Source organism: Oncorhynchus mykiss, chromosome 18 (genome assembly GCF_013265735.2).
Source record: "Oncorhynchus mykiss isolate Arlee chromosome 18, USDA_OmykA_1.1, whole genome shotgun sequence".
In the NCBI taxonomy this organism is placed as follows: domain Eukaryota; kingdom Metazoa; phylum Chordata; class Actinopteri; order Salmoniformes; family Salmonidae; genus Oncorhynchus; species Oncorhynchus mykiss.
The window spans coordinates 56,839,385-56,859,596 of record NC_048582.1 but is presented as its reverse complement, the minus strand read 5'-3'; the positions used below and the strand labels follow the sequence as shown (position 1 = coordinate 56,859,596).

Below are 20,212 nucleotides of genomic sequence, written 5' to 3'. Positions count from 1 at the left end.
TAACTGCAAGTTCAAATCCCCGAGCTGACAAGGTACCAATCTGCCGTTCTGCCCCTGAACAGGCAGTTAACCCACTGTTCCTAGGCCGTCATTGAAAATAAGAATTTGTTCTTAACTGACTTGCCTAGTTAAATAAAGGTAAAAAAAAAATGCTGTGTGGCCAGTGCCGGTACTGGGAATCTTGTTAAAGTTGAGGGTCGCATGGATTCCACTCAATATCAGCAGATTCTTGGGAATAATGTTGAAGAATCATTCACAAAGTTGAAGTTACGCCGGGGCTGGATATTTTAACAAGACAACGACCCAAAACACTGCTCAAAATCTACCCGGGCATTTATGCAGAGGAACAAGTACAATGTTCTGGAATGGCCATCCCAGTCCCCAGACCTGAATATCATTGAGAATCTGTGGGATGATTTGAAGTGGGCTGTCCATGCTCGGCAACCATCAAGCCTAACTGAACTGGAGATGTTTTGTAAGGAGGAATGGTCCAAAATACCTTCATCCAGAATCCAGACACTCATTAGAGGCTATGGGAAGTGTCTAGAGGCTGTTATTTTAGCAAAAGGAGGCTCTACTAAATATTGATGTGATTTTTCTATTGGGGTGCCCAAATTTATGCACCTGTCTAATTTTGTTTTGATGCATATTGCACATTTTCTGTTAATCCAATAACCTCGTTTTACTACTGAAATATTACTGTGTCTATCAGTTATTTGATAGATCAAAATGAAATTGCTGATCCAACACCCAATTATTTATAAATGGAAATCATGGAAACTTTCATACGACTGTATATACAGTATTGTAATGATGTACAAATGGTTAAGGTACAAAGGGGAAAATTAGCATACATATGGGTTGTATTTACAATGGTGTTTGTTCTACACTGGTTGACCTTTTCTTGTGGCAACATGTCACAAATCTTGCTGCTGTGATGGCACACTGTGGTATTTCACCCAGTAGATATGGGAGTTTATCAAAATCGGGTTTCCTCTCTCTCTTTCAGTCTGTCTCTCTCTCCCTCTCTTTAACAGTCTCTCGCTCCCAATGTGCTAACAATTTTTTTTTATGAATTTGGTATCAGCTTTGCAGGTTTAATTAAAAATGGTTTATCTGATGGATTTTGGATGACCTTGGACTTAATTATTTGTTTCAGGGCTTAGACTATCTTGTTGATAAACAAGGACAACTTTACCATATTATCCTGGAGGCATACTTACACACCCAGTCTCATTACTTTGTGTAAACCTCTCTTAACAAAAAAAACAGAAATAGAATGACATAATTTGTTTAGTGACTTCAGCAGTGACGTGTTTACTTAATCTTTGTAGCTCCCTGATGAAACATTAGGCCTGACATCCATTACTGTAGTTAAGCATAATCCGTCATTCAGGACACCTGTTTTGAGCCCTACATTTTTAGCAAAACAATTTTTTGGGGGAGGCTTGCCTGTTTTTTTTTAATGTTATTTTGGCATAAGTACGTGTCACATATCAGTTTGCAAACAATGTAAAAAATATATACACTACCGGTCAAAAGTGTTAGAACACCTACTCATTCAAGGGTTTTTCTATATTTTTACTATTTTCTACATTGTAGTATAATAGTGAATACATCAAAACTATGAAATAACACCTATGGAATCATGTAGTAACCAAAAAAGTGTTAAACAAATCAAAATATATTTTAGTTTTGAGAATCTTCAAATACCTTGCCTTTGCCTTGATGACAGCTTTGTACACTCTAGGTGTTCTAAAACTTTTGACCGGTAGTGTATATCGAGTTAATAAAGCCGCATACAAACATGGTCTCTTTTTTTGTTTTCTTGAGTAAGGCAGCTCTAGAATGCAGGTTTTTCTGCATAGCTCAGTGCTTTCTGTGGTGGTGGGGCAAGCCAGCAGCAAATAACGAGCGTTGCACCATGATTGGCTTAGTGTTCTGTCACTCATGGGGATTCTAGCCCATTGGGTGCTGCCATATATATACATTAGAAGTGCCCATCCAAGAAGGTTCAAGGTCATTGGCCACAGATAAAGTGATGTCAAATCACATTGTATGTACAGTAGTTTTGATTGGACTGATCATTTCAACATCATACTTATAAAAAATGTTGCTAGCAGTCATCATGAAACAAGTCGGCAATCTACTAGAAAATCCTTTTTAATCCTTGTCATATGAAGAGAAATTATAGATAAAACGTATCGGTGCTCATCAGCCATTGGACATAAACATTACACAACAAGTTGGAAATCGCAAATTCAACAATGAGTGGTTTGGAAGGAATCTGTGTGGTCCCAAATCTGGGATTAAGGGTCTCTTTTCCAAATGATAAACATTCAACATTGGCCATGTTGTCAATGAAGCATGATTTGTGCTGCACTCAAAACAACTGTTAACTCGGAACTACGAAAACTTGACTTCAGTGAGATCAAGGAAACTGGGAAGTCGAGAATTAACGAGCTCCGACTGGGAAAATACGTTTCGAACGGTCATCCAACTTGGAATTGTAAATCCGTCCTCTTTCTAGAGCTATGACCTGAAGATCAATGACGTCATCGTGATTCAACCTTGTTTTTCTCCGAGCTCCCAGTTGTTTTGAAAGCACCATAAATCCAGAGAATGCCAGACTGATGACAAAATTTGCCCACGAAGGACTGCCGCGCCACATTCCTGTTCAACTGAGCACAGCACAACAAGGTGCGTCCCAAAAAAATTATTCTATGCTGCTGCAGAAATTGTAATATGCCAGGGAGATATGTATACTGTAGCTAAGAAAGTAATACTAAGTGTATGTTGTGTCGTAAGATGTTCATTGCCCATGTGCCTCACTAGTTTTGGCAAGGACATTTACTTTGTGCATGACAAGTAATTTTTCCAACGATTGTTTACAGACAGATTATTTCACTTATAATTCACTGTATCACAATTTCCAGTGGGTCAGAAGTTTACATACACATGTTGACTGTGCTTTTAAACAGCTTGGAAAATTCCAGAAAATGATGTCATGGCTTTAGAAGCTTCTGATAGGCTAATTGACATAATTTGAATCAATTGGAGGTGTACCTGTGGATGTATTTCAAGGCCTACCTTCAAACTCGGTGCTTCTTTGCTTGACATCATGGGAAAATCAAAAGAAATCTGCCAAGAACTCAGAAAAACAATTGTAGACCTCCACAAGTCTGGTTCATCCTTGGGAGCAATTTCCAAATTCCTGAAGGTACCACGTTCATCTGTACAAACAATCGTATGCAAGTATAAACACCATGGGACCACACAGCTGTCATACCGCTCAGGAAGGAGATGCGTTCTGTGTCCTAGAGATGAATATACTTTGGTGCGAAAAGTGCAAATAAATCCCAGAACAACAGCAAAGGACCTTGTGAAGATGCTGGAAGAAACAGGTACAAAGTATCTATATCCACAATAAAATGATTCCTTTATCAACATAACCTGAAAGGCCACTCAGCAAGGAAGAAGCCACTGCTCCAAAACCGCCATAAAAAGCCAGACTACAGTTTGCAACTGCACATGGGAACAAAGATCGTACCTTTTGGAGAAATGTCCTCTGGTCTGATGAAACACAAATAGAACTGTTTGGGCATAATGACCATCGTTATGTTTGGAGGAAAAGGGGGAAGGCTTGCAAGCCGAAGAACACCATCCCAGCCGTGAAGCACAGGGGTGGCAGCATCATGTTGTGGGGGTGCTTTGCTGCAGGAAGGACTGGTGCGCTTCACAAAATAGATGGCATTATGAGGAAGGAGAAGTATGTGGATATATTGAAGCAACATCTCAAGGCATCAGTCAGGAAGTTAAATCTTGGTCTCAAATGGGTCTTCCAAATGGACAATGACCCCAAGCATACTTCCCAAGTTGTGGCAAAATGGCTTAAGGACAACAAAGTTGTACCCAAAACAAAATAGTACCCTATCGTGAAATACAAGGACAGCGAGAAACCCAACGAAACACTAACCACTCTAACACATACAGAATGAACAAGCCCGCACAAACAGAAGCGGGCTGAACGAACTTAAATAACCCCACCCTAACAACCAAACAAGGAACAGGAGAAACCAATTAGACAAAACCAAACGAACACAGAACAAAGGATCGGTGGCAGCTAGTAGACCGGCGACGACGACCGCCGAGCGCCACCCGAACAAGAAGGGGAGCCACCTTCGGTAATATTCGTGACACACTTAAAATAAAGTGACCTAAGACAGGGAATTTTTACTAGGATTAAATGTCAGGAATTGTGAAAAACTGAGTTTGTATTTGGCCATGGTGTATGTAAACTTCCGACTTAAACTGTAAGTGCGTTCAAAACATCTGGGAACTTTGGGGGGACAAAACAAATTCCGACTGGGAAAAATACATTTGAACAGTCATCCAACTCGATTTTCCAACTCGGGAACTCTGGCCTCTTTCTGGAGCTCCGACTCTCCGACCTCGTTTTTCCGAATTCCCAGTTGTTTTGAACGCAGCATAAGTGCACCAGTATGTGCGCTTAAATCTAAACACACTGTGACGTATAGCATTGCCCAACAGGAAAAATGGAGTGAAAAGTGTTGGTTCCTTTTGTGTCATTAACTCTCAAAGTTCCAGAATGATTTAAACGGCAGCCATATTGGTCAGGGAGAAATCCAAACCAGTCTAATTAAAATAAATGGCAGTGGAGTCATAATCTAGTGAGAGTGCTATTATATGTTGTATTATATGATACAATAGCAGCACTGGTTGCATTTACAACTTGTTAAAGTCCTATCATTAACTGATTTGAGCCAGTGAATGGCTGTGGATTGACTGTATTGCTTAAATGGAATATTGGCAAATTGGCAGTTAATTTTACAGTCAATTTCAGGAATCATTCCTCTAAAACTGTCTGGCTAACTAGCTAACAAACATACAGTGCTGATAAATTCTCAGAATTATTCATATTTGTCTAATAATGGTGGTCTTAAGGAAAAATTGGCAAGTGTGGGGTCCTCTAGAAAAACATGGGCCACTAGCTAACTAAACTATATTGGCCTGATTGAACATAGGACTGTCTGACCCCAAGCTGCAACCTGGAAGCCTGGATGCCATTGTGATGCTGCAACATCAACATTCTACGTATAGCCCAGACATAATGCACTTGCCTATCCTAAATAATCATCTGTCTCTCGTAACATGTAGAAAGTATGTTGTGGATGTAGAGAACTTGTTGACGTTAACAAAAGTGTCCAAATGGAATGTTATCAATGCTTTTAGAAAAAAAGGTCCATAGGTCTATGCAATATGTTTTGGGAGTAAAAAGTTATTTGGCTATCTCTCAATTGATTTTCAGATAGTTCTTTCAGGGATAAGTTAAAGGTTGTTTTTGTAATAGACTGCATTGGTTAATTGAATTGAGTGAGACAGTGTGCTATTACTTGTTTCTCTGCCTCAATTTAATATCTACTCATGTTGCCATGGCATGAAAACATTTAAAGTATGTACCCATCCACACGGCCTAGTACAGTCACCTATACCCAGTGTGTTTGTTTTAATCTCTAATTAATTCAATTCAAAGAGCTTTATTGGCATGGGAAACACATGATTACATTACCAAAGCAAGTGAAATATATATAAGCAAAAAATTAACTGTTGACATTACACTCACAAAGGTTTCAAAGGAATAGAGACATTTCAAATGCCACATTATGGCTACTACATACAGTGTTGTAGTGATGTGCAAATAGTTAAAGTACAAAAGGGAAAATAAATAAACATGGGTTGTATTTACAATGGTGTTTGTTCTTCACCGGTTGCCCTTTTCTTGAGGCAACAATTTACAGATATTGCTGCTGTGATGGCACACTGTGGTATTTCACCCAATAGACATGGGAGTTTATCAAAATTTGATTTGTTTTCAATTCTTTGTGGGTCTGTGTAGTCTGAGGGAAATCTGTGTCAAATATGGTCATACATTTGGCAGGAGATTAGGAATTGCATGTCAGTTTCCACCTCAAGAGCCTGTCTTCTCTTGAGAGCCAGGTCTGCCACTGTGTTCTCTCTGTTTAGTGCCAAATAGCATTCTAGTTTGCTCAGTGTTTTTGTTAATTACTTGACACATTGGAAATAAACAGAGCTCCAGGATCATCTTGCTTAGGGGACTCTTCTCCTTCTTCATCTATCTGTAGGTGATGGCTTTTTATGGAAGGTATGGGAATCGCTTCCTTTTAGGTGGTTGTAGAATCTAACGTCTCTTTTCTAAATTTTGATCATTAGCAGGTATCGGCCTAATTCTGCTCTGCATGCATTATTTATTGTTTTACGTTGTACACAAAGGATATTTTTGCAGAATTCTGGTTGCAGTTTCAAATTGGTGTTTGTCCCATTTTGGATGGCGGGCGGACCCCAGACCTCAAAACCATAAAGGGCAATTAGCCAGATCCTAATTGGTATGTCAAATCTTATGTTCCTTTTGATGGCGTAGAAGGCCCTTCTTGCCTTGTCTCTCAGATGGTTCACAGCTTTGTGGAAGTTACCTGTGGGGCTGATGTTTAGGCCGATGTATGTGTAGTTTTTTGTGTCCTCTAGGGTAACAGTGTCTAGACGGAATTTCTATTTGTGGTCCTGGCAACTGGACCTTTTTGGAACACCATTATTTGTGTCTTATTGAGATTCACTGTCAGGGCCCAGGTCTGACAGCATCTGTGTAGAAGATCTAGATTCTAGATTCTGCTGTAGAAGATCTAGATTCTGCTGTAGGCCCTCCTGGGTTGGGGATAGAACATTTGACATAAGACATTTGACATTAGACATTGTCATTTAAGACATTTGACTTCAGATTGTAATAGGGTGAGGCCGGATACTGCAGACTGTTCTAGTGCCCTCGCCAATTCGTTGATATACAGTGCATTCGGAAAGTATCCAGACCCCTTGACTTTTTACACGTTTTGTTACGTTACAGCCTTATTCTAAAATTGATTCAATTGTTTTTTTTCCCCCTCATGACACAATACCCCATAATTTCTGCTAATTTATTACAAATACAATTTACGTAATTATTCAGACCCTTTACTCAGTGCTTTGCCCCAGTCTGAGGTCCTTAGAGCTCTGGAGCAGGTCAAGGATCTCTCTCTACTTAATTCCATTCATCTTTGTCTCGATCCTGAGCGCTGCAGAGATGGTTGTCCTTCTGAAATGTTCTCCCATCTCCACAGAGGAACTCTAGAGCTCTGTCAGAGAGACCATTGGGTTCTTGGTCACCTCCCTGACCAAGGCCTTTCTCCCCTTAATGCTCAGTTTGGCCGGTCGGCCAGCTCTAGGAAGAGTCTTAGTGGTTCCAAACTTCTTCCATTGAAGAATGATGGAGGCCACTGTGTTCTTGGGGACCTTCACTGCTGAATAATTTGTTTGGTACCCTTCCCCCAGATCTGTGTATCGACACAATCCTGTCTCTGAGCTCTACGGACAATTCCTTTGACCTCATGGCTTGGTTTTTGCATTGACATGCACTGTCAACTGTGGTACCTTATATAGACAGGTGTGTGCCTTTCCAAATAATGTCCAATCAATTGAATTTACCACAGATGGACTCCAATCAAGTTGTAGAAACGTCTCCTGGATGATCAATGGGAACAGGATGCACCTGAGCTCAATTTTGAGTCTCATAGCAAAGGGCCTGAATACTTATGTAAATACGTTTATTTTTATTTTTAATACATTTGCACAAATGTATTAACTTTTTTTTCCTCACTTTGTCATTATGGGGTATTGTCTGTAGATTGCTGAGGATTATTTATATATTTTTTAAATACATTTTAGAATAAGGCTATAACGTAACAAAATTTGGAAAAAATCAAGGGGTCTGAATACTTTCCGAAGGCACTGTAGATAATATACAATATATTACACACACACATAGATAATTTACACACACATATAGATAATATACAATCTATTACACACACACACAGATTTACAGTTTATTGACATCTACATTTGTCGTGTGGTCCTGTGTAGCTCAGCTGCTAAAATAGTGGCGCTAGCAATGCCAGTATAATGGGTTTGATTCCTGCTGGGGTCACACATACTACAATGTATGTACTCAATGTATTTGTAAGTCACTTTTTAAAAGTGTCTGCTAAATGGCATATCCATATCTGTCTAACTCTGTGGTCTTGTGGTTAGTGTCCACCCTGAGATGGGTAGGGAAACAATACTGTTGGATAGAATACGCGTCGGTCTCATGACAGAATGGAATAGAAGGCTTGAGAATCTAGACTAGGAGAGATTCCAGGAATCCCATTGATAAAGCGTTCCTATTGAGTTATTGTCTCAACATGCCTTCAATGACCTTCACTCTCTCAATCAGCTGATCTTCGATCATCTGACAGTCCCCAGTAAGTAGGAATCAATGGTTTTCTTCGTAAACTGATCAGAGTGCAGTGTGAGAGAACTGATAAGGTACAATGAGCTGTACCTAGAACCTACCCAACACAATCTGTTTACAACATGTTCTACGATGTGTATGTTTTATGTCTCAACACAAGTCTTGTGTGGTTGAGTTACTTCCCTGTGAGATTAACACCTGATAAAGGTTGAGATGCAATCAGAAGCTCCAACATTCTGAATGAAAGGCTTAAATAGTGGAAAATGTGTGGAAACTATTTTTCTCTTGCTTGCTCTGTCACTTTGTCTCGCCTTCTCTTTGTTTGTGACCACAGCTGATCACACATCCGATTCTCCATCTACCCTTCCATTCCATTCTTTGCCGGTCACTCTTCCAACAGCCTCTCTGTCACCAAGGTCCCAGTGACAGTGTGACTGTGGTGCATCCCAAATGGAACCCTATTCTAAAAGTAGTACTCTATGTAGGGAATGGTGTGCCATTTAGAACGCAACCTGTGAGATTCCACAACCAGTTGAATGGGGTAAGATATGAGGAACTTTCTGTTATATATTTCCCACTGGGCACAGACAATTCAACATAATTTCATTGAAATGGCATGTAAGGAACGTTGATTCAACTAGTGTGTGCCCAGTGGGCGTTGTCCCTCTGAGTGATAAATTGTCTTGAGTATGACTGACCTATGACCCCTTAGGTAAGAGTAATGATCAAAGAGCAGTGTCACACAGCAAATATGCTGAACACACACAGGGACACAGGTTTTCTACAAAGCAGAATCAATGAGTTAGCCAGCTAACTTTGATAAGCAACCAGGAATAATGATTGATTTTGTGGTCCATTTAAAAAGCTAAACTTAGATATGACTTTTTTCTTCATTTAAATTAATTAGACCATACCTATTTTAAGCTTCTTTCTACTAAATATTTATGGAAGTTAGCTGGTGAACACCTTGATCCTGTTTAGTATACCCCTCAGGAGACACTAAGTCTCTATACCCTGATATGACAAACTGTGACATCGGTGGGGTCTTGTTATTTTGGAGAAAAAAAAGTTGCATGAAGGAAGCCCCGGTGTTGAGGATGTTGCTTCAGAAGCTTCCTGTATTGTATCATTGAGGTCTAAAGTCAATCTGTAGTATGGGACCCCTAACCACAGAAAATACATCAGAACAGCACTGGCATGTCTGTGGGATTCTATCGTGCAGGACATTCCCTAACTTGGCTTTGAGAACCTGCGACTGTCACTTCCTGAAGACTTGAGGTCTGAAGAGAAGGCCAACTACCAAGCCAGTGTATTCTAGAATGTTCAATTACTCCGATGCATTGTATTATGCATATTTACAATGAGCCTGCTAAACATCCAATAAGAACCAAGAGTTACAGCGGGCCCATGTTTACATTTTTATTTTAATATTCATAGGTCAAGGAATGAGGTTCAAAGCATGATTCTAAAGTCAACTAACACCATCACCAGTGTAACTGATGAGCAGTGAGGAATCTGCCTCATTTAACTCTGGCTTTGAGACAGTTCTATCTGGAAACAAAGTTGGGTGTCAGTTCAGATGCTTAAATAAAAAAAGCAGCACCAGTATGAGAACTTTGGCCAAGCTAAGAAATGGGATTTAAAATGTTGGTTATCCCAAATGGAGCAAGCTGCATGTATTTTGAATATAACAGCTTAACATTCCACTGTAGAGTCCAGTGTGTATGGGTCATGTCAGAGTAAGCCAACAGTCTATCCACAAATCACCTCTAAGCCATACTTTCATGTCTCCTGTAATATTGCTTTTCAAACTTTCCAATGGGAACACCAACAGTAATCACGTGATCACAATTTTCAAAATCAGCTTCCCTAGTATCAATGACTGACTGCCGTCAACTACTGGGTCTAATTTCACCGTGCACATGTTGAGTCAGTAGGTCAAAATGAATCTGGCAGTCTATGATTACAATTGGTTGAAGTCAGGGTGCATAAGTTACAACCAGTGTTGTCAGCGCTATGTAACAAACCTCAGCACAGGCAGAGGGGGTGGTAAAATGAAGCATATAAACCTTTATTGAACAGCTTTTTGAAAAAATATTTACAAAGTGAATATACAGCAAAAGACATACTGTTCAAGGGATTCAAGTACGCAACATGGGGAGATGAAAAAAAGAAACTAGCTGAATGTGAGGGAGAAGATGTCAAACTACATGGATTATACAAGATGTACATTTCCAACAGTAACTACATATCAGTTGAGGAACCAGTCCCTACCAGTACTGGATGAGGAATAGGTTCATTAAAAAGCGACAAATCACCCATCCATTTCTCCTCCCCGGTCTTATTCCCAGTAAATATCATCCTATCACTAAAAACGTGTACAAAAGCACAGACTTTCACCTGACTGCTCTGCACTGATACTATGGCTAAACATGCTGTAAATGACAACAAAAAAGTGGAGACATGAACAGTCCTGAGAGGCAGGAACAGGGACGGGGCCGAAGGTCTGGGGGGGCCACAAGGGACGTCGGTTGGTTGAGGAAGGGGTGCTATTGGGCCTCGTCCTCGGGACAGGAGTGCCAGGTCAGCCTCTCCTCGTAGAAGGAGATGACCACCTGAGGGCAGCGGGTGTTGGCCTCGCGGGCCGGGACCAGGTCCGCCTCATCGGAGTCTTTCCTGTAGAGTGGCGGGACAGTGGTTGGTGGTTATTAGTAGCTATTGAATAGAATAATAAGACTCAACTATTTAGCAAGTAGCACTGTTCAGGATAAAAGTTCAGGTGCACACCTAGAAAACTAAAAATGTGGCAGTTACGAAGGTACAGTAATTTTAGGAGGTGAACAATGTTATACCAGGGGAGATAAAGTATGAGGAATGGCTCTTGGGCTGTGCAACCCTGAAAAGGGGTGATATGAGAGCAACAGCACAGGTGACGAGTTAATTTCACAATTTGAGACTCACCATTTCATCAAGAACATAAGTTCTCCACTGCTGTCTGTAGCACCGATTATCCTCTCTGGATCCAGGCTCCTGGCAAAGCCCCGCGGCTTGTCACTCTGAAACACACGGTACAGTCAACACAGCTCCCATGCAACCAGTCTGGAAACCACAACAAACTGATCAAATAACTATTGCACTTGCACACTAGCCTATACACAAAAATAAAATCCTACAACACTGATTTGAAACAAAAATCCAGGTTAATTCGTACACTCACCACATCCTTCTTCTTCTTGGCTTTGTTTCCCTCCGTCTCTGGCTCATCTGTTGAAGACTTCCTCTTGTTGGAGTCAGGATTCTCCACCACGGTCTTCTGTGCTTCCAAGAAAGCTGAGATCAGCTCTGGACAATCCAGGTTATCCTCTGGCTCCCAAGTGTTATCCGCTCTGAAAGGAAAGATACAGAAGTCAGGGGCTATTTCTTCTCCTGCGTATTTCAAAAGACTATCAGCATACTGTTGAGTAAATCATGGCTCTAGAAATGCAGCAAATTAAGACATTTCACAAGAGATATATCTGTAACTAAAATGTCAGTCTTTGAAATTCAATTCAAATGCAGATTTCAACTAGCTAGGTTTTCCAGGATAAGTGTGCACTCACTCTGTAAATCCCTTCCACTTGAGGAAGAATTCCACCTTCCCGTTGACAATGCGCTGGTCCATCACCTTCTCCACAACATACTCCTCTGGCGGCTCTGCCTCCAATACCTCCTTCTTCCCTTTGCCATTCTGCTTTTTACCCATGTTAGGCTGCGAAACAAGAGGGGAGGAGGTTTTCATCTTTTTAAAGAGACGAATTTGGGTTTTAATAACATGACAATGCTTACACAGACTAGCAATACAATATTAATATCAGATTGTTTTTCAAGTGATACTGACACCCAACGTGCCATTCCCTTAGAGGTTGACATCCTCCTGAGGAGGATGAGCTGGTCAATCAGCAGTCTACTTGCATACATATTTTTTGGCCCAGTATACAACCACACCATAGAGATCACAAGCTTGTAGTCCTAAAAACCAGCAGTAAGTTAGCATTTTCTACCCCTGGTTCATTGGTCATTCCTATGGGGGGAAATTGATGAGTTTTTGGTCTATACCCCAAAAATATGTTTTTTATTTAACCAGGCATGTCAGTTAAGAACAAATTCTTACTTACAATGACGGCCTACATGTAGACTGATCCGTCGGAAAAAAATACGTGAAAATGTGTACAGTCTTTAATAAAATAATTTCAGCCACCATATAGGGCAGATCCAGCGCCCACTATAGGCTGCCTAGGCTGTATGGAGCTCGTGCGTTTTGCTCTTCATCAATCATGCCTATCCTCACACAGACAATGCTAACAAAATAACTTTTATAGCTAAATTAAAAGGGAGCATAGGTTGTAATTTTATTTTCTGTAACAACGGTGGGCCAATTGTGCGCCGCCCTATGGGACTCCCGATCACAGCTGGTTGTGATACAGCCCGGGATCGAACCCAGGTCTGTAGTGACACCTATCGGAATAGAACTACAACACTAGTTGCAAAATTTCTCATGGCGCTACATCTAGTCCACACATCTAGTGAGCAAAAACGCAAGGATGGTATATTGTTTTGCTCCAGGCTGCAAACAACTCTTCAGTGGGAAGGTGCTTGTTTTATTGGTTACTAAACGATGTCTAGGAAACTTTGGGTCAGTCTTATAATGTAAGCTAAGCCTGTTAGGTAGAAGCCAAAAGGTTTACACCCCAATGGTTTTATTTTCCATATCTGGTAATATGATATGTATAGTGTTACCATCCTTAACTAGCTAGCTAGCTATGATGAACATGTTTCTTTGCTGATCGGTGTTTGTTGCCAAGCAACAGATCATGCTCACATGCTAAAAGTGGAGGGGAATCGCTTATGGAAATAGACTAGGCAGCCGATAGTGCAGATCTAGCGCCCTCTATAGTCTAGGATTGATGTGCATTCGTGCATAAAGAACCATCCATTCAAGCTGCAAGGCATTATTTCCCTCCTTAACCATTTAAAGGCGAGCCGTCTAAAAAATAGACTTAAATGTGTACCGTCTTAATAAAATAATTTCAGCCACCATATAGGGCAGATCCAGCGCCCACTATAGGCTGCACGGAACTCGTGCGCTTTGCTCTTCATCAATCATGCCGATCCTTACACAAGACAATGCTAACAAAACTTTTAAAGCTAAATAAAACGGGCGCATAGGTTGTAATTGTATTTTCTGTAGCCAACGTATTTCTTCTAGCCAACGTTAGATTCTGTAGATGTAACTAAACGTTTTAAGTTACAGATTTCGCTAGGCCCCCTAGTTTCCCCCCCATCTAGAACCTATTTTTTCCAGGCCTAGGGGCTGGTCCAATGCTTGCATTGATTGTACATACAAGCGAAGTAGTTCCTCAAAACTAACTACTCAATTGAACACAACTAAACTGTGTGTTACCGTTAGTTAACTATACATTGTGTGTTAGTTTGCTAGCAAAGTAGAATTTGCCATCTTAGTTAGCAAACTTCCACGGCTTAGCTAGCTACCAGATATTAATGTTGGCACAATGGCCGGTCAAATTGTGATTACAAGGCCCAAAAGCTGCAAATTGAGTATCCCATTAGCACTTGTTATTTGATTAGGCAGTGAGAATCAGATTTTCCTTTGATTAAAAGGGCAGCTAGCTGACTATCAAGCGAAGTTATAGTTAAGCGTGCTAGTTAACTAGCTAGCGCAATGAAATCCCTTTGTCAGCGTAGCTTTGGTAACATTAGCTAGTAAAGCTGTAACGTTAGTAACTAAATTGGCTACCGTGGCTAGACACAAATATGCATAACATCAATTATCAGTCTACACTACACCTTGCATAATAATTCGAAGTTGGATCTTGAGGGACTCACCTTGCAAATCAATAAAAAGCTGATGTAGAATGAACGACGGAAAGCGAGCAAGCAACTTCGTTCTCTTCTCACCCGCGTGTGGTGCAGAATGTTGCTGCTGCGCGAGCGCCAAAAAAAAACCTCTGCCTTTTTCTACGGGTGCCGCTAGGGTAACTGTTAACTTAACTTCGTACTCTGGATGTTTCCAAAGAAATCGTTGAATCCAGTCCCAAACAAGGAACTTTAAATACACATTCTGTAAGATTTCCAGTAATGAGAATTAATGGCATAGGCTTAGCTACCCCCCTTAGCCTTTGAAGAATATATACGAAGTGGTGAAATGATCAGAATTCAGAATAAACTTTATTCGCCAAGAAGGCTACATTTTCACATACTCCGAATTTTACTTTGTGGCAATATGGTGCTGCTAGTGATAGACAACATTTAGATACAGAAGACAGACAAAGGAGTTTGCATACATTATGCAAAAATTGGTAGAGTGAGCATAAAACTATAATAGAATGAGCAGTTGATATACAAATATACAGTTTTTTATTTTTATTTTTTTTATTTATTTCACCTTTATTTAACCAGGTAGGCTAGTTGAGAACAAGTTCTCATTTGCAACTGCGACCTGGCCAAGATAAGGCATAGCAGTGTGAACAGACAACACAGAGTTACACATGGAGTAAACAATTAACAAGTCAATAACACAGTAGAAAAAAAGGGGAGTCTATATATACATTGTGTGCAAAAGGCATGAGGTAGGCAAATAATTACAATTATGCAGATTAACACTGGAGTGATAAATGATCAGATGGTTATGTACAGGTAGAGATATTGGTGTGCAAAAGAGCAGAAAAATAAAAATAAATAAATAAAAACAGTATGGGGATGAGGTAGGTGAAAATGGGTGGGCTATTTACCAATAGACTATGTACAGCTGCAGCGATCGGTTAGCTAAGATCGGTTAGTTAAGTTGATATAGGGTGCATTATGAAAAAGTGGGCCATTATATCAACTGGGGACAGTTTAATCCTGAAGCGTTTATTTCATTGTCTGACAAATCTCAGTTTAAGGTGTTTGGATCACAAAGAATAACATTCGGGGTGAAATGTCTTCAGATTACCTCAACAAATTGACAACTAGAATGCCAAAGGTCTGCAAAGCTGTAATTGCTGCAAATGTAGGAATATTTGACGAGAGCAAAGATTGAAGGACACAATTATTATTTCAATTAAAAATCATTATTTATAACCTTGTCAACGTCTTGACTATATTTTCTATTCATTTTGCAACTAATTTCATGTATGTTTTCATGGAAAACAAGGACATTTCTAAGTGACCCCACACTTTTGAACAGTAGTGTATGTTGACTATGATGTTACTAACGTCGATGGCTAATATGGTGAAAACAATGTAAGCTGTGTGTAGAGGTTAGCAGTAATGATATGAATGTTTGGCTGGGAAAGTTTTTTTTGCTTGGCCACAGAGAGCTCATGTGTTGTGCACTGAAGTCCATAAGTGAAGGGAAAAGGTGAGAAAAGGACAGCGCATAGATGCAACAAGTAATAATACAACAAGCAAAATGTTAATGCTGTTGTTTGTATGTGGCTGCTATTAAAGTGAGCCGTATATTCGTTCCACTGATTCTGTTGAAAAACATTTCTTTAACAAAAGCAAGCTGATCGAAACGGGGATAAACATACCTGAATTTGTCCAAAAGAAACTCTCGTTTGCAACTGTTGGACTAATGATTACACCCTAGATCAGCTAGATGCAGGCAAGTGTGTTCATGGCGGTATTGAATGTGTCACTCTCTGTCTGTCTGTCACCATGATTACAAAATTCTCGACCTGTGCACCTACGCTGTACATTTTCATTCATAGGCTAGGTTGTAGCAACCCCAGCTGAGTGAATGGAATATAAATGACAGTCATCCAATATGCTGTAATAAAAATAAGGCCATGTTCATAATTGTTTTTATCTTAAACGTCACCGACTGCCACTGGTATCAAGAATGGTCCACCACCTTAAGGACATCCACCCAACTTGACACACCTTGTAGAGTCCATGCCCCGACGAATTGAGGCTGTTCTGAGGGCAAAAGGACGGGGGTGCAATTCAATATTAGGAAGGTGTTCCTAATGTTTGGTTTACTCAGTGTATAACTAAATGCTGAGAGATGATCAGAGTGCAAATGCAGGATAGTGCAATGATTTTTTTGTACAGTTCAAATGTCTTGATGTGGTGTGCAGCATAGAGTGCATGGTCCTTTAGTCTCTATTGGCTAGATGGCTGCTAGGTGAGGGCCACAGCACAGGGAAAGAAACTGTTCAGTTGGTGGATGGTTTTGGCTATGATTTACCTGAACCGCATGCCACAGGAGAGTTTTTGTAAAAGGGAGTGATTGGGGTAGGGTTTGGCGATAATTTTTTCTGCACACTTCCTTGCCCTGGAGTCATGCAGGACCTCGGTGGATGGCAGATGGCAGCCGATGTCCCTCCCTGCAGACCGGACATGTAACGCTCAGAGTGAATGGGTGTGGAGTCAGGCGCAGAGGATTCGGGAAAAACCCGCATGTCCAACTGAAAATGTACAATGGGTAACGCCGAACACAGGCGCAATACACTCCACCCAAGTACACACTGGTATCTCACCGGACAGCGGAAAACCCACAATAATAAAGAACACCTCTTTACATAACAGTAACAAGCATGCACAAACACAGACGGGCTAACCGAACTTAAATAACCCCAACCCAAAAACCCCAACAAGGAGCAGGTGATAGTAGCTAGTAGATCGGCGACGACAACCGCTGAGCGCCACCCGAACGGGAAGGGGATCCACCTTCGGTGATATTCGTGACAGTACCCCCCCCCTCCCCCCCACGTGGGTGAACAGAGCCTCCGCAGTCTGTAGGGCCGTAGGGAGACCGGGCAACGGGATAAGACGGCAGGACTTAGAGAACCGATCCACAATGGCCAGGATCGTCGTGTTTCCCTGAGACGGGGGAAGATCAGTGAGAAAGTCCACCGATAGATGGGACCACAGCCATTGTGGAACGGGGAGGGGTTGTAACTTCCCTCGTGGCAAGTGCCTAGGAGCCTTGCTCTGGGCGCACACCGAACAGGAGGAGACATAGAATCCCACATCCTTGACTAAGGTGGGCCACCAGTACTTTCCCCTAAGACCCCGCACTGTCCTCGAAATCCCCGGGTGACCCAACGAGGGTAGACTATAAGCCCACCGAATCAATTGATCACGAACAGTGAGCACGTACCTACGACCCTCCGGTCATTGTGGAGGCACAGGTTCCTCCCTTAGCGCCCGCTCGATGTCCGCGTCCACCTCCCATACTACCGGTGCCACCAGCCTAGCCGTCAGAATGATGGGAGTAGGATCGATGGACCGCTCCTCGGTGTCGTAGAGACGGGACAGCGCGTCGGCCTTAGTGTTGAAGGAATCTGGTCTATACGAGATTGTCAATCTAAATCTGGTGAAATACATGGCCCACCTTGCCTGACGAGGATTCAGTCTCCTAGCTGCTCGGATATACTCCAGGTTACGGTGGTCAGTCCAGATGAGGAAAGGGTGCTTAGCCCCCTCGAGCCAGTGTCTCTACACCTTCAGGGCCTTAACCACAGCCAACAACTCCCTGTCCCCCACATCATAGTTTTGCTCCGCCGGCCCGGAGCTGCTTCGAAAAAAAAGCACAGGGGCGGAGCTTCGGGGGTGTACCCGAGCGCTGTGAGAGCACGGCTCCAACCCAAGCCTCGGATGCGTCTACCTCCACTATGAACGCCAAAGAGGGGTCCGAATGCACCAACACTGGCGCGTCGGTGAACAGAGCCTTCAAACGATGGAAAGCTCCGTCCGCCTCTGCCGACCACTGCAAACGCACAGGCCCCCCTTTCAGCAGTGAGGTAATGGGATCCGTCACCTGACCAAAACCCTGGATAAACCTCTGGTAGTAATTGGCAAACCCTAAGAACCGCTGTACCTTCTTTACAGTGGTCGGAGTCGGCCAATTACGCACGGCCTTAACGCGCTCACACTCCATCACCACCCCCGAGGTGGAAATGCGATAACCCAGGAAGGAAACGGCTTGTTTGGAAAACTCACATTTCTCCGCCTTCACGTACAGGTCATGCTCCAGCAGTCGCCCAAGAACCTTGCGTACCAGAGACACATGCGTGGCGCGTGTGGCGGAGTAGATCAAGATATCGTCAATATACACCACCACACCCTGTCCGTGCAGGTCCCTGAGAATCTCGTCAATGAAGGATTGAAAGACGGCTGGAGCATTCTTTAACCTGTACGGCATGACGAGGTACTCATAATGGCTAGATGTGGTACTAAACGCGGTTTTCCACTCATCTCCCTCCTGAATACGCACCAGATTATACGCGCTCTTGAGGTCCAGTTTAGTGAAGAACCGCACCCCATGAAATTATTCCACCGCCGTAGCGATGAGAGGTAGTGGGTAACTAAAACCCACCATGATGGAATTGAGACCTCGATAATCAATGCACGGACGCAAACCACCCTCCTTTTTCTTCACAAAAAAGAAACTTGAGGAGACGGGTGACATGGAGGGCCGAATGTACCCCTGTCCCAGAGCTTCCGTTGACATATGTCTCCATAGCCAACGTCTCCTCCTGGGACAAAGGATACACGTCACTCCTGGGCAGTGCAGCGTTTACCTGGAGGTTTATCACGCAATCCCCCTGTCGATGGGGTGGTAATTGGGTCGCCTTCTTTTTACTGAAGGCGATAGCCAAATTGGCATACTCAGAGGGAATGCACACGGTGGAAACCTGGTCTGGACTCTCCACCGTCGTCGCACCGATGGAAACTCCTACACACCTGCCTGAACAGTCATCAGTCCAACCCTGGAGAGCTCCCTGTCTCCACAAAATCCTAGGATTGTGAATAGCCAGCCAGGGGATCTCTAGCACCACCGGAAACGCAGGTGAATCGATAAGGAACAGACTAATCCGCTCCTTATGATCCCCCCGCGTAATCATCTCCAGAGGAACCGTGGCCTCCCTGACCAGCCCTGACCCTAACGGTCAACTATAGGAGTGCACGGGGAAGGGGTCTACCTGTACTAACGGAATCCTCAACCTCTGGGCGAGTCCGCGATCTATAAATTTCCCAGCTGCGCCTGAATCGACTAGCGCCTTATGCTCTAGAGAAGGAGAAAACTTAAGGAAACAAATTAAGAAAAACATGTGACCAACAGGAAGCTCTGGGTGAGTGTGGTGCTGACTCACCTGGGGTGACCCGAGGAGTGTTCTGCCTGCCCTCTCGACTCCCAGATGGACTCCTCCAGCAACGACCGGAAGTGTGCCCTCTCCGGCCACAGCTGGTACAGGAGGAGCCTCCTCCTCCAGTCTCCCTAGATGCAGCCCCGCCTAGCTCCATAGGTATGGGAGCGGGAGGGCCAGGAATTGGGACATGACCCTTTCAGAACGTCCGCGAGAAGCCAGATCGACATGTCTATGAGCTCGTCCAGGCTGAGCGTAGTGTCCCGACAATCCAGCTCCTTGCGGACGTCCTCTCTCAGGCTACACCTGTAATGGTCTATCAGGGCCCTGTCGTTCCACCCTGCTCCAGCGGCCAAGGTCCGGAACTCCAGCGTGAAGTCCTGCGCGCTCCTCGTCCCATACCTGAGATGGAACAATCTCTCACCCGCCGCTAGGCCCTCCGGAGGGTGATCAACACGGCCCGAAAACAGCGGGTGAACTCCGGGTAGTGGCCCCTCGCCAAGTCGGGCCCGTTCCAGACGGCATTGGCCCTCTCCAGGGCTCTACCCGCCAAGCAAGAGACGAGGACACTCACGCTCCCCTCGTCCGGCCGAACGGTGGCCAGGTAAAGCTCTAGTTGGAGCAGGAATTCCTGGCACCCCGCCGCCGCTCCCTCGTACTCCCTCGGAGGCGCAATACACAGAGCGCTGGTACTGGATCCCGCTGGAGGAGATGG

General features: G+C 43.0%; 1 protein-coding gene across 2 annotated transcripts; it reads right to left on the bottom strand.

The window, feature by feature from the left end:
- Nucleotides 1-9,769: 9,769 nt before the first annotated feature.
- Nucleotides 9,770-14,424, bottom strand: LOC110496562 (chromobox protein homolog 3). 2 transcript variants are annotated; one of them, XM_021572532.2, is made up of 5 exons: nucleotides 14,246-14,424; nucleotides 11,962-12,110; nucleotides 11,580-11,748; nucleotides 11,324-11,418; nucleotides 9,770-11,038 (listed from the first exon to the last, which is right to left on the bottom strand). In XM_021572532.2, exons 2-5 carry the CDS (start codon nucleotides 12,102-12,104, stop codon nucleotides 10,912-10,914), a joined length of 534 nt encoding a protein of 177 aa, XP_021428207.1. In that variant the 5' UTR covers nucleotides 12,105-12,110; nucleotides 14,246-14,424; the 3' UTR covers nucleotides 9,770-10,911. The 2 variants fall into 2 exon arrangements, with proteins under 2 accessions (XP_021428207.1, XP_021428206.1); XM_021572531.2 differs by having other exon boundaries at nucleotides 11,962-12,140; nucleotides 14,246-14,398.
- Between the last annotated feature and the right edge of the window lie 5,788 nt (nucleotides 14,425-20,212).